At 44.8% G+C, this 13,692-nt stretch overlaps 1 protein-coding gene across 1 annotated transcript; it reads left to right on the plus strand.

The window, feature by feature from the left end:
* Window positions 1–10,484: 10,484 nt before the first annotated feature.
* On the plus strand, window positions 10,485–12,098 carry LOC308154510 (E3 ubiquitin-protein ligase TRIM39-like; the record flags this gene model as incomplete). The annotated part of the gene is made up of 1 exon (XM_080527657.1): window positions 10,485–12,098. The coding sequence occupies one exon, from the start codon at window positions 10,485–10,487 to the stop codon at window positions 12,096–12,098; it is 1,614 nt and encodes a 537-aa protein (XP_080383783.1).
* Between the last annotated feature and the right edge of the window lie 1,594 nt (window positions 12,099–13,692).

The following is a 13,692-nucleotide window of genomic DNA, read 5'->3' on the forward strand; positions in this document are numbered from 1 at the left end:
GACGGGGCTGCGGCAGGTACAGTACATATTGAAAAGAATGCAACTGAGATAACAAACTGAAATGAGCGAGTTACATTACATCATTACAGAAACACTGAACACACAACCTCACAGGGAAGAACGCAATCTCGTCGTGACGTTCGGATCAGGGGAGGTAGGTAGGAGGTATACATCAGAGGACTGGCTCATTGCAACGAGTGCGATTACCGTTCCTCAATCCGTTCTATGCCTTACGATGAGCCGCCCGTCCCCTGATTTCTACCTCCACCAGCCTCCCCTGGTGTGGATGTACGTCCAGTATATCTGCGGTAAGCTCTGCTAGGTTCCTTTTTTCTTTAGCAATTCATCTGCTCCCCTCAGCCGTGAGCATACAAGATAAACAGCCGCGATCCCTTTCTCTCTCTCTCTCTCTCTCTCTCTCTCTCTCTCTCTCTCTCTCTGTCTCTCCCTCTCTCCCTGTCTCTCTCTCTCTCTCCCTTTCTCTCTCTGCCTTTCCCTCTTCCTCTCCCCCCCCCTCTCTCTCTCTCTCTCTGTCTCCCCCTCTCTCTCTCTCTGTCTCTCCCTCTCTCTCTCTCCCTCTCTCTCTCTCCCTCTCTCTCTCTCTCTGTTTCTCCCTCTCCCTCTCTCCCTCTCTCTCTCTCTCTCTGTCTCTCTCTCTCTCTCTGCCTTTCCCTCTTCCTCTCCCTCCCCCCCCCTCTCTCTCTCTCTCTCTCTATCTCTCTCTCTGCCTCTCCCTCTCCCTCTCTCCCTCTCTCTCTCTGTCCCTCTCTCTCTCTCTGCCTTTGCTCTTTGCCTTTCCCTCTTCCTCTCCCCCCCCCCTCTCTCTCTCTCTCTGTCTCTCCCTCTCTCTCTCCCTTTCCCCAAGGCCTCCCGCTGTTCTCTTCACGAGGAGAGAGAGAGAGAGAGAGGAGAAACCATTAGGTCCACGTCAGAGGGAGGGGGGGGGGGTTATGCCAATGTGTCTCTGAGTGAGTGGGGAGGGGAGGGGAGGGGGGGGGGTGTTAGTCATAGACACGCACAGACATAAGCCACTTCTCTGAGTAGGGGGGGGTGTAATCACAACAAACACACGTTCTCAGTCTAACAGAGTCCAGGAATCCAAATAATGTCGGGGTTCGTTTGAGTTAGGGGGGTTGTCGTCCGGAATAGACGATTGCTTTTAAAATGTATTTGTATGCCGTCAAATCAGTTATTTCAGGTATTTGAGTGAAGTAGTTGTCTGTCTAGCGGGGTTGTCTATTATGCAGGTACTGTAACCCAGATTGAAAGACTGTTTCATTAGTCAGGCTGGACGAGAGGCGATGACAGTTGAGTTGATGCAGCTGTGTAATGCAGAAACGTGTGAGCGTGTAATATCCATAACATTAGCACCCTGGCATATTGAAGAAGGCGACATCTCATATTTCACAGTGACAGTCGAAACCAGCGAGAAAAGCACAGGCTGTGTGTGTGTGTGTCTGTGTGTGTATACATGTGTATGTGTGTGTGTGTGTATACATATGTATGTGTGTGTATGTGTGGGTGTGTGTGTGTGTGTGTGTGTGTATATAGATTGATGCTGATATGCTATCTTGCGGCAAAATAAATGAAAACATGTGTAAATAAGCAATAGGATAGGGTGTGAGGGAGCGGGGGGTGGGGGTTGGGGGTGGGGGTTGGGGGGGGGGCAGTGTAATGCTCCTGCATAGCATTGGCTTTATTGAAAGTGCAGTAGCAGTGGAAGGCACAAGTGACGCACAGGGGAACTTTTGGCACGACGAAGACTTGACTCTGGATGATGAATTGGCACCGGGAGGGGTGTGTGTGTGTGTTTGTGCGTGCGTGTGTGTGTGTGTGTGTGTGTGTGTGTCAGCTTCACAGCCCAGAGAAGGTGTTGGAGGACAAAGGGTAGTGTGATGGATGACTCCTGAAACACTGCTGCTACGAAGGCCAGGATTAGTCACACACACACACACACAGAGTGATGGCAGCCGGGTAACTCAGACCTGCGGTGTGCGGACACACACACACACACACACACACACACAGAGTGATGGCAGTCAGGTAAGTCAGACGTGCAGGGCTGGCACGTGGAGCTGGAGGACTCTGATGACATCACTGGCTGCGTGTGTATGTGTGTGTGTGTGTGTGTGTGTACACTTGTGGCGTGTCCTTGCCTGCAAATAATGTGTGTGTCTATCTGGGTGTAATGTGAGGGTGTGTGTGAGTTCATGCTGATGTGTGTGTGTGTGTGTGTGTGTGTGTGTGTGTGTATGTAGCAGCAGGCTGGCGTCCTTGGGCAAGACACTGAACCCCAAATTGCTCCCAGTAAGCGGGCCGGCGCCTTGCATGGTAGCTTGCCGCCATTGGTGTGTGAATGTGTGTGTGAACGGGTGAATGAGAGGCCGTTGTAAAGCGCTGGATAAAGGCGCTATACCGGTAATCTTCTCTCGTCGATCAACAAGAGCCTGGACCACAATGGAAGAGAAACAAAACTAAACGATCGCCCCATCGACGCTCTCCTCCTCTGTGTGGGTCCAGCAGTGTACTGTTGCGTCGCCCGTTTGGGTTCAAGGTCCCCCCATTGAAGACTTTGAACCTTGTATCGAGTGTTTCACAGAAGAACAGCGTCGGTGATTTCGAGCATGATTGTGCTGTTTTGAGGTATAATAAGGTCTTCTGGGATTGGACAGCGGTTGCCGTACAAGGTTATATAATCAGGTCTCTCTCAGACTGAACAGAGCTAATCCAGGTTGATTACGGTCACGGTTGAGTGGCTCTTTTCGTCAGACGGCGAGCGTGTGGATGAGTGGCAGATTTCATCCAATTCCGTTGTTGTTGAGAGGCAGTGTACTGAAGGTCTGATGGAAAGGATGTGTGACTGGTGAAATGGGTCACACGTTGGCAGCCGATTTAATGCTCAGACTTTTATTTCGAAAAAAAGGACAATCCATTTCAGCGTTGTCGAAAATCAACGACACACATCGCCAGTCAACTAATACAGCTTGTTCTGTGAGTCTGCTAACAATGTTAAGTCGTGTTATAGTTAACTAGGTAGCCGTGGTCACCGAATCCATTGCGTTGCAGTATTTTGGCTTGACTAGCGAGTTTGTGTTGTGATTCGACGTCGAAATGTATTTCTGTTTCCAAAATAAAAGGCGGAAGATTTTGATTGGTTGCCGACTTGCTAGCCCTGTCACCAGACCGTGTCCCACATGGTGATTGAGGGAGTGTGTTCATAGACGGCCCAGACCTGGAAGACCTCTGAGGTGCGCTTGATTTGGATTGGAGTTTGCACCTTTGGGTCTGTTCCATGTTGGTTGATCAAGGTAAATCAAGCACATCTTAACGACTTGAAGGTATTTGACCCAGGTCTGAGGCTGGTGGAGGTAGACATGGGAAGACAGGCTCCTTGTGATGCATGGAATGGAATGAGGAATCAAAATGTGACAGCAGCTGGTGAAAGCGGTGACAAGTCGGCAACCAATCAAAATGTTCCGAATTGTATTCGGAATCAATGATACACTCGCTAGTCAAGCCGAAACATTGTAATTGCAATTTGCATTAAATGGATTTGGTGAGTAATCCCCACTACTCTACACTAACTAGGTAGTAGTGGGGTAGTAGTGGGGACAGGGGTGCGTGGGTTATGCCCCAACAGGATTTGACACGGCAGCTGTTCTGTATTGTTCTGTACTCTAATAAAGAAATAACAGTGTACTGCTTAACTCCATTTATTAGATTCAGTAGGGAATAAAACATTGCCATAAGTACTGTATATATATATACTGTATATGTGTATATCAAGTGACTCAATTTCAGCTAGAATACATTCAACGATTTGTGGGGGGGGGAAATCATGAGGTATTGTCACATTCAGCGATTTGAAAAAAAATGAGGAGTGGATTAAACACCACAGAAGTAGTAGAAAGTAGAAAAGTAGAACGTAGTAGAAAGTAGAAACTAACACACACACACACACACACACACACACACACACACACACACACACACACACACACTGTTTTCTCCTGACAGGATACCTGCTTGTTGTCCTCTACAAACACCTGCCCAGTCACAGTGTAAGTCAGTGCCCTCCAGTTAATCACATTGCCTGGCTGGGCTGTAGTTTACATCAGCTGTGTGTGAAGTGCTGAATCTCACAAGGGGACAGGACGTAGTTCCACACATGCATGTCACTGATCTGCCCAACAAATGACTGGACCTCATCAAAGCCCCACCCCCCCGCCCCCTAGGAGTCTTGGTCCTGACCCAGAACGATGATGGGAACACCATCAAGCACTCTCCCCCCTGCGTAGCCCTGCTTCCGCGTGCTGGGCTTCCCATTGGTCCACAGCTGATTGAGGGAAGGACCTGAGGGCTGGTTCCTATAAGCCTGTCTGTACGGGTGAGGGGATTACTCACTGAGTCCATTGCATTGCAATGTTTTGGCCTGACTAGCGAGCGTGGCACAGATTTTCAACAATGTTGACATTAAGTAAGTAAGTAAAACTTTATTTATATAGCACCCTACTCTGCACGAATGCACAGGGTGCTTTACATATCATTTGAAACATCAATGATTAGACAATGACAAACAGAAGGGAGAGCCAAGGCGACTAGCTGCCGAACAGAGGCGCGGCCATCTTGCTCTTGTCATAGAATGTGGAAAGAAAATAAAAGGGGGGGGGGGGACATCATGAGACACAGCAGCAGGGGGGGATGGCGGGGGGATGGGGTGGGGTGATGTTGTTCCGCAATCAGGTTGCTATGGAGATGACCCAGTCCAAAAAGTCAACAACAGGTGTCCATGAGGGATGGGGGAGGGGGGGGGGGGAGTGAAAAGAGGTCGTCTTCGCCTGTGAGTCTTGAAACTTCTTTTTTTCTTTATTTACATTTTTCAGAGTACAAGTCCGAACGTTTGGTCGGTTGCCGCTTTCACCAGCGACTGTCACAAACGGTACCATTCGTCATTCCATTCCATTTTTGATAGCATTCCTCATTCCGTTCCATGCATTAGAATGAGCCCGTCCTCCCATGTCTACCTCCGCCAGCCTCCCCTGCCACAGTTATACATTTACATTTTAGTCATTTAGCAGACGCTTATTTCCAGAGCTACTTACAACATCAGAGGCGCTCCTGTCTTGATCTTGTGAGGATAGCAGGACCCTGACAAACTAGTTTGAATATCAGAAGTGTGAGACCTTCACACTCAACTGTCAGACGGTGTGAAGCTGTTCATTCAGCGTACTGGGGTTCACTTTAGGAATATAAACTAATATTAAGATATTCAAAGGCCACAGAAGCAGATTAGTACAGAGGCAGCACCGTAGCACAATAGCAGGATTCAGGAAACATGGATTCCTTTTCAATATGATATGAAACTTCAAATAAGACCAATCCCTCTCTGTCTGGCCAAATAGAGATCTCAGTGTAACAGTCTTATTTGAAGTTTTCTCCTCTCAGAATAAGGAACCAAATAATGTGAGCTTGGTATTCGGGTGAACTGCCCCTCTAATGTATGTAGCAGTAACACGTAAATCATATGTATAAACACTATAAAGTGTTGAGATATGACTTCAAACTTAGCGAATATGAACTTGAATGTAATAGAACAAACTACAGGATACAGAGTCAAAGAGATAACATTTCAAATGGAGCCAATCCACAGAACTCTCACACAGCCCATTCATCCAGAACTCAAGACACACAGGTCACACACACACAGACCCACCCGTCAGCCTGACCGCAAGCAAGGGAACATCTCGGAATCTGAAGTACATGACCAGATACCCTGAAATTAGGGACAGACCATGTGGTACCAACTTGGTTACAAAGCCAAATAGGCCTCTTTGATACCGTAGGGCGTAGGCCTTTAAAGCACAATATAGTGTGCGAAGCCAGCACCACAGATGAATCCTTTGTTCTACTACACTGTATTCCACAGTTAACATCGTTTATATGGGCGTTGTTGTTGACAGACTCATGGTAAATCGGATTAGCTTTGAATAGCTTTTTATTTTTATTTGATGAGTGTTGAGTGAGTGTTGGGGTTAAGTCATTGTGAACCTGATAGGTCTTTGCAGCGTGAGGCTACTGTGTTAACGTCTTGCCAAGGAAACAGGTTGTCCAGGTTACGCACTCTCAAGCGAACCTGGTTCCAATGTATTTAGATTGAATACACATCCAAAGAGCTCGGCACTTAAGGTTAACATCATGTGGTATGTTGTAATAGCGGTGAGGCCTGCCTACCGTACTTAACTCCGTTATGCAAAGGCTCGACATCTTTTGGGGGAGTTACAGTTACTCTAATAAAAGGGGAATGGTAGCATATTATGAGCACATTTTTATATCGGGTTGTAAATGAAAATTATACTACCGTTGGCCCTCTGCCAAAGAGCTCGAACAATCATTTCATCTAGTAATGAAACTGAGAAAGTGCCAAGAGTATGAAATAATTAATTTAAAGTCGTTTTTGCTGCCATAGCGGCCTGCTACAGTATGTTATCTGATTTAAAACTATTTTATATCAGTTATAAGTGCTAAAAGATGTGGATTGAAACCCTAGGAGACTGCACACGGTCCTCTGTATTGGGTTGGCTTGCTAACCCACCCTTAGCATTGATAAGACGTTCGTAATAAAAAAAACTGCATGTATAATTCATGAAGGAAATGTAGAATGATGTTGAAGGACTTTTAACATCTCCCTCTCATGTTCTCCTGCATGTCTGTGTTCCAGCAGGTCTCTGTTCCCAGAGGAGTTCTGCCCGAGCATGTGGCACACACACACACACACACACACGCACACACACACACACACACATGCACACACACACACACACACACACACGCACACACGCACACATGCACACACGCACACACACATGCACACACACTCTCAAATACACTTACACGCACATACCTACACACGCACACTACCTGTCTATCAGACAGCGTGCAGGTATTACTTATTATTACTTATCTGACTTATTATTCTCTTATCATAATGACTCTATTAGTAAATGTCCTCATGCCCCTTTGGCTATTTTTTTTTATCCGCTATGTGATTACAAAATGTTCCTCAATATCACTTTGTTGAGGTGTTACACATTCAGGGACTGACTTGATTTTAAAACACAATGTCAACACCATAATAAAGAGCTGAGCATGTCTGTCCGCCTGCCTGCCTGTCTGTCTGTCTGTCTGTCTGTCTGTCTGTCTGTCTGTCTGTCTGTCTGTCTGTCTGTCTGTCTGTCAGAACTTGTAATAACATGAATGATATTCAGTGTGGAAACAGTCACACAGAGACACCTCTCCATTTACATACCAGTAATACATCTGATTCTTTGTTTTGTTAAATCCATTACATAAATAATGCAGGGCTCTCAAGTCTCACGCATTGGGCGTGAGACACACGCGGCGTGTGAGCGTGTGAACGGGTTGAAATGCGTGTGTCTCACGCCCAATGCGTGAGACTTGAGAGCAAAAACGGTTATTCTACACACTGTAGAATCTACAGCAACACCAGATAGAGCCTGCAAAGGGTTAACTCTGGTCCAGGAAGAGCTGGTAAGTATTGGCCTATTCATCAGAGCAATTGCGCGTCATCTCCCTGTCATCAGAATGATCACGCCCCTTTTTGGGTGATAGAAGTGGAGAAGTTTGACTGGTGGTCAATGGGAATTTCTGGTCTTTGCTACTTTAATCCGATAAAATAAGAAAACCGTAGTGCTTTTTAGATATTAGGAGCCCAAATCCGATGGCCAGTTAGGCAAACTATTTTATAGTGTCATTGCCGATCAATGATTTACGTCGTTATATAGAGAAAATTAATGAAATAGGGGTTGAATTGATCAGAGCAGTCATACGTCATCTCCCTGTCATCAGGGATTTGTAGTTCTTCATTTGATTTGCCGTGTAAATCCCCAGACTGCCCAAATCCGATGGCCAGTCAGGCAAACAATTATATAGTGTCGTTGCCGATCAATGATCGACGTCGTTATATGGAGAACATTTATGAAATAGGCAATGAATGTGTGTCGTTTCAGTCTGCCTCCATCCATGCGGATGAACCACCCGACCCAAAGGCCTGAGGTGTTGTAGGGGGGTATTTAGTATAACAGGCGAATGGGTTTATTGTGAGTTTACTTTGATTGTTTGTTTATTGCCTTGATCACCGTATTGAGAAGTCATATGGTTATGGGGGGTGATATTGCAAGGTAATTTAAGCACCTGCGCACCTTGCATGGCGGTAGTGGAGAGAGAGGGGAGCAATGTATTTTTGTTGACCGCATTATACGCATATTCTATACGCATTGTTTGTTATTTTTCTGATTTTGATCGCTTATGGATTAATTTTGTACGTCGCCAAGTTTGATTGTTCTATTCAATAAATGCTCTAAAACGTACTTGTCATCTCATCGGATTGTTTGTCGCGTCATACAATTACCAGCCCAGACCCTGCTTGCGTCTCTCAGCGACTTTTTACATTTGGCTCTATCTATCTATCTCGCTACAGGTGTCATATAACCCTAACCCATATCCTGTCATATAAAAGTACCTTATTGAATCTCCAGGTAATGTATTTCTGACATCCATCACTTTTGCTGTCGTTAAGATACTTTATTTGTCTGTTTTGGTAGTCTGTCCAATGTGACACTTGCCCTCCTCCACCGGCCCTAGTTTTGGATCTAGCTTGCTGTTCATTATTTTCATGATAAATCGTAGCTAGCTAGCTATAACATCTTCATATACACCATACAGGCTAAATACTGATTAACAGTAGGCTACTTTGGCAATCCATTGAACAGATTTATTTATTATCCTATCTTAAGAAAACTAATGTAACACTCTCATCTGGGGACTTACACGGCAAATCAAATGAAGAACTACAAATCCCTGATGACAGGGAGATGACGACGTATGACTGCTCTGATGAATCAACCCTTATTTCATTAATTTTCTCTATCGGCAATGACACTATATAATAGTTTGCCTAACTGGCCATCGGATTTGGGCTCCTAATATCAAAAAAGCACTACGGTTTTCTTTTTTTATCGGATTAAAGTAGCAAAGACCAGAAATTTCCATTGACCGCCAGTCAAACTTCTACTCTTCTATCACCCAAAAAGGGGCGTGGACATTACGGGAGAGCAAAGTACCCGGATGCGTTTCTCTGATTGGCCTATTCGGTCGGGACTGGGAGGGCCATTTCTCCGTCATATTGCTGAAGTGAAACTAAAGTCGAGACGTAATCCGAGCAGTTTTACAACAGATCTTTGAAAATTAATCTCTCCAGCTCTTTGAAAGTTAAACATTTGTTTACAAAATCGTTTACAAAACGACCCAGTGTCCTATATCTGTCGACTTCACCAACACTCTCCCAGATAAACACAGGTAAGATAAGCGAAGACCCACCCTATAAACATCTTTGTTTAAAGTGTCTTAAAGTACGAGTATCTTAAAGTATTGAGTTGTTTAAGTAGCTAACTAAACCCCTCAAAAAAAAGTTTGGAAACGTTATTTTGGTTGATTATTCCTCCCCTTTAATAATACCAATTGGTATTGTATTTTATATCGTTGGAAAGCCTGATTAGTCACCTTTACAACGAGGTACAACTTGTAAGGATCATGCATTCGTGGAATGAGTAACACAGCTAAACGTGTGGGTAGCGGCCCAAAGATATTTGCCAAAATCCCCTGTAATATTCTTCTGTTGGGTATTCAGTCTCGTTTTGAGGCATTTGACGGCATCCCATTACTCAACTAGGATTTGCCGCAAGTCAGCCAACATGGTTGCCTTGGTCACTCTGGCACGTACAGCACGCCCAAGCTGATCCCACAAGTGTTCAATTGGGTTGAGGTCTGGACTCACGGCAGGCCATTCCATCCTCTCCACTCCCAAATACTGGAGGTGCTCTGTGATGATCCTGGCTCTGTGGGAGCGAGCGTTATCATCCTGGAGGATGGAGTTAGGTCCCAGATTGTGGAGATATGGGATCGCCACTGGCCCCAGAATATCATTCCTGTCAATTAGGTGCCATTCAGGTGCCAGTCACACACCTGTGACTGACATACACCTGCCAGCACTTGAAGCTCAAAACGAGAGTGAATACCAACAGAAGAATATTGCAGGGTATTTTGGCAAACAATGTTGGGCCGCTACCCACACTTTTAGCTGTGTTACTCATTCCACAAATGCATGATCCTTACAAGTTGTACCTCGTTGTAAAGGTGACTAATCAGGCTATCCAACAATATAACATATTTAAATTGGTATTATTTAAGGGGAGGAAGAATCGACTGAAATAACGTTTCCAAACTTTTTTTGAGGAGTTTATTTTTGATCATTTCTACTGGTTGTATGGTGAAGGCATGAGTGTCAAGATTGGTTAATATAATCTTACAAAGCCATGTTTACAACTCAAAAGCTGAAACTATCAAGAGCTGAGTAATATCAGGACGTGTTTCATCATTTCAGTGTTTGGTTTCTGTCTAGCTCCAGTATGGCCACCTCTGGGAGTCTCCTGTCTGAGGACCAGTACCTGTGTTCTATCTGTCTGGATGTGTTCACTGAGCCTGTCACCATTCCATGTGGACACAACTTCAGCATGGCCTGCATCAGAAAGTACTGGGACAGCAATGACCTGTGTCAGTGTCCAATGTGTTTAAGAACCTTTGATAAGAGACCAGATCTTTTTGTCAATACATTTATCTCTGAGATGGTCGCTCAGTTCAGGAAGTCAGTTGAAGTGAAAGCGCCCAGCAGCCCAGACCAAAGCCCTGCCAATCCCGGAGAAGTGGCCTGTGACGTCTGCACTGGGACCAAGCTCAAAGCTCTGAAGTCCTGCCTGGTGTGTCTGGCCTCCTACTGTGAGACTCACCTGGAGCCTCACCAGAGAGTCATGACCTTTAAGAGACACAAGCTGATCGACCCCGTGGACAACTTGGAAGACAGGATGTGTCAGAAACACCAGAGACTTCCTGAGCTGTACTGCAGGACTGACCGGACCTGCGTCTGTGTCTTGTGCATCAAAACAGACCACAAGACTCACGACACCGTCCCTATAGAGGAGGAGTATGGAGAGACTCTGGTGAAATTAGGGAGGATGATGACTGAAGAGCAGCAGATGATGAATAGTAATATTCAGAAGGTTATGGAGATCAAACAGTCAGTAGAGATCAGCAAGAGAGAAGCAGAAAAAGAGATAGCAGACAGTGTGCAGGTCTTCACTGATCTGGTACGCTCCATCGAGAGAAGCCAGGCTGAGTTCATTGAGGTGGTAGAAGAGAAGCAGAAAGCAGCAGAGAGGCAGGCTGATGTGCTTGTTGAAGAGCTGGAGCAGGAAATCACTGAGCTCAAGAAGAGAAGCACTGAGATGGAGCAGCTCTCACACACCGAAGACCACCTTCACCTCCTCCAGAACTTCCCATCCCTCTGCACCCCTGCACACACCAAGGACTGGTCTGAGATCAGTGTTCACAGTGATGTGGGTGTTGGGAACCTGAGGAGAGCTCTGTCTAAGCTGGAGGCGGCACTGAGTAAAGAGACGGAGAGAGAAGTGAAGAAGTTGTGTGATGCTGAGTTGAGGAAGATGCAGCAGTATTCAGTAGAATTTACTCTGGACGCTGATACAGCACAGAAACAAGCACAGAAACAAGTGAAGTGTAGAGACACAAGACATCTTCCTGACAATCCAAAGAGGTTTGATCCTGTCGTCAGTGTCTTGGCAAAGGAGGGGTTCACATCAGGGAGATTTTACTATGAGGTGCGGGTTAAGGGGAAGACTGGGTGGGCTGTAGGAGTGACCAATGAGTCTGTCAACAGGAAGAAGAGGGATGCACGGACACCTGGAGATGGCTACTGGACCTTGTGTCTGGGTCTGGGAGATGAATGTAAAGCTTGTGAAAACGTCCATTTTGTCCCTCTCACCTTAAAAGAGGAGCCTGAGGTGGTGGGGGTGTTTGTGGATTATGAGGAGAGTTATGTATGCTTTTATGACGTGAACGATAGGTCTCATATCGACTCTTTCACTGGCTGCACCTTTACTGAAAAGGTCTACCCATATCTCTCTGCCCCACTCTCATATCATATCTCTCTTGTCAATCACACCGACTGAGTTCATACTTTCAGATGTACTTATTTGTATAATTCAAACAAAATATTAGTTTTCTCTATCACTGAATAATTGATATATTTCACCTGTAATGCCCAAGGTGTACAGGATATAATTTTACTCAGGTTTAGCTCAGACACTACCTGTTGCTTATTTAGGACATGATTCATCATAATCATTCATTTGGTGATTTCTCCTTAAAAAGTGACATTGACCATCTAGCCCAGAATGTTTTGAATGGGTAAATAACTTAAATAAGCACAACACCAAATGATGTTGGAGAAATTACAATGTTACCATAGATACCATACAGTCAAAAACATAATCCAACACATGAAACTAGAATACAGCAGTTAACCATCTAGGTAGCATCGCTAGCCAGTTAGCTAGCAACAGTAAGCTTTCAATGCAAGGCCAAGTAACTAGCTAGCTACAGTCCTCAAAATATGTTGTGTACTTGATTGTTCCTTAGCAGGAAGTGTATCGACTTTTGCTGTAATTTGCTTTTTTGTGTTTCAGTAAACGTTCTAATATGCCATGTTTCAGACGGCAGCCATACCCTTTATGAGGGAAAGAAAGGTTGTAAATCAGTCTATTTTTGTCTACTTCAGACTTTTGCTGTAATTTGCTTTTTTGTGTTTCAGTAAACGTTCTAATATGCCATGTTTCAGACGGCAGCCATACCCTTTATGAGGGAAAGAAAGGTGTCTCCTTATCAGCCTGTAAATCAGTCTATTTTTGTCTACTTAAGACTTTTGCTGTAATTTGCTTTTTTGTGTTTCAGTAAACGTTCTAATATGCCTGTGGTGTTGTAAATAAAATATGTATTGGTCATTGGTGTCCAACAACTGCAACATCCTTAAAAGACACACACAAAAAGACACTGATGGAGAACTCAGTGACAGTTTATTGTTCATTGTTCATTGTTATTGGTTGCAAAACACTGGAAGGTCACAGGAAGGATTTTTAGACGACTGGTAACTCTTGTTGATTGATTATGAATGCTTTTTACCTGCAGGGAACTGAACGGAGGTGATGATGTTGATGTTTTTACATGGAATACTGATTTATTCATGCTATAAACACGACTTGTGAAACATTTATAAATAATGTGTGTTGCTGAAAGTTGCTAGTAAAGCATCTGTTCTATTCAGATTGCATAAGAGAGACAAACCAGATTACGTCCATGAAATAAGGGCTTGATATGAACTGCGTCTGAAGGGAAGTATGTATTTTTAGGTTTGTTGTGTAATCCCTTGTCATCTGCATTATGCCTTAATGATCTAAGAGGGAGATCCAAAGTGAGCTTGCGCGCGCGTGTGTGTGTGTGTGTGTGAGAATGTGTATGAGCATCTGTGCCACACATGTGTGTATGTATGTATCAGGAAAGCAAGGCTCGAGGCCATTTGAATAAGAGAACGACGAATGTCTCCAGTTGTGTTTACGTTCTGCGTCTTGCTGCGTATAGACTTCCATAGCGTATAGAGCTGCCATAATGGTCCGTTCCAGAGCATTAGGTGTGTATGACATCAGCCTGTCTAGTTTTTGACATCAGCCTGTCTATCTATGGTCCCTAGCCTGAGGGGTTAACCCAGGG

This window comes from Nansenia antarctica (genome assembly GCF_963989245.1).
Source record: "Nansenia antarctica genome assembly, chromosome: 3".
NCBI classification, from domain to species: Eukaryota; Metazoa; Chordata; class Actinopteri; order Argentiniformes; family Microstomatidae; genus Nansenia; species Nansenia antarctica.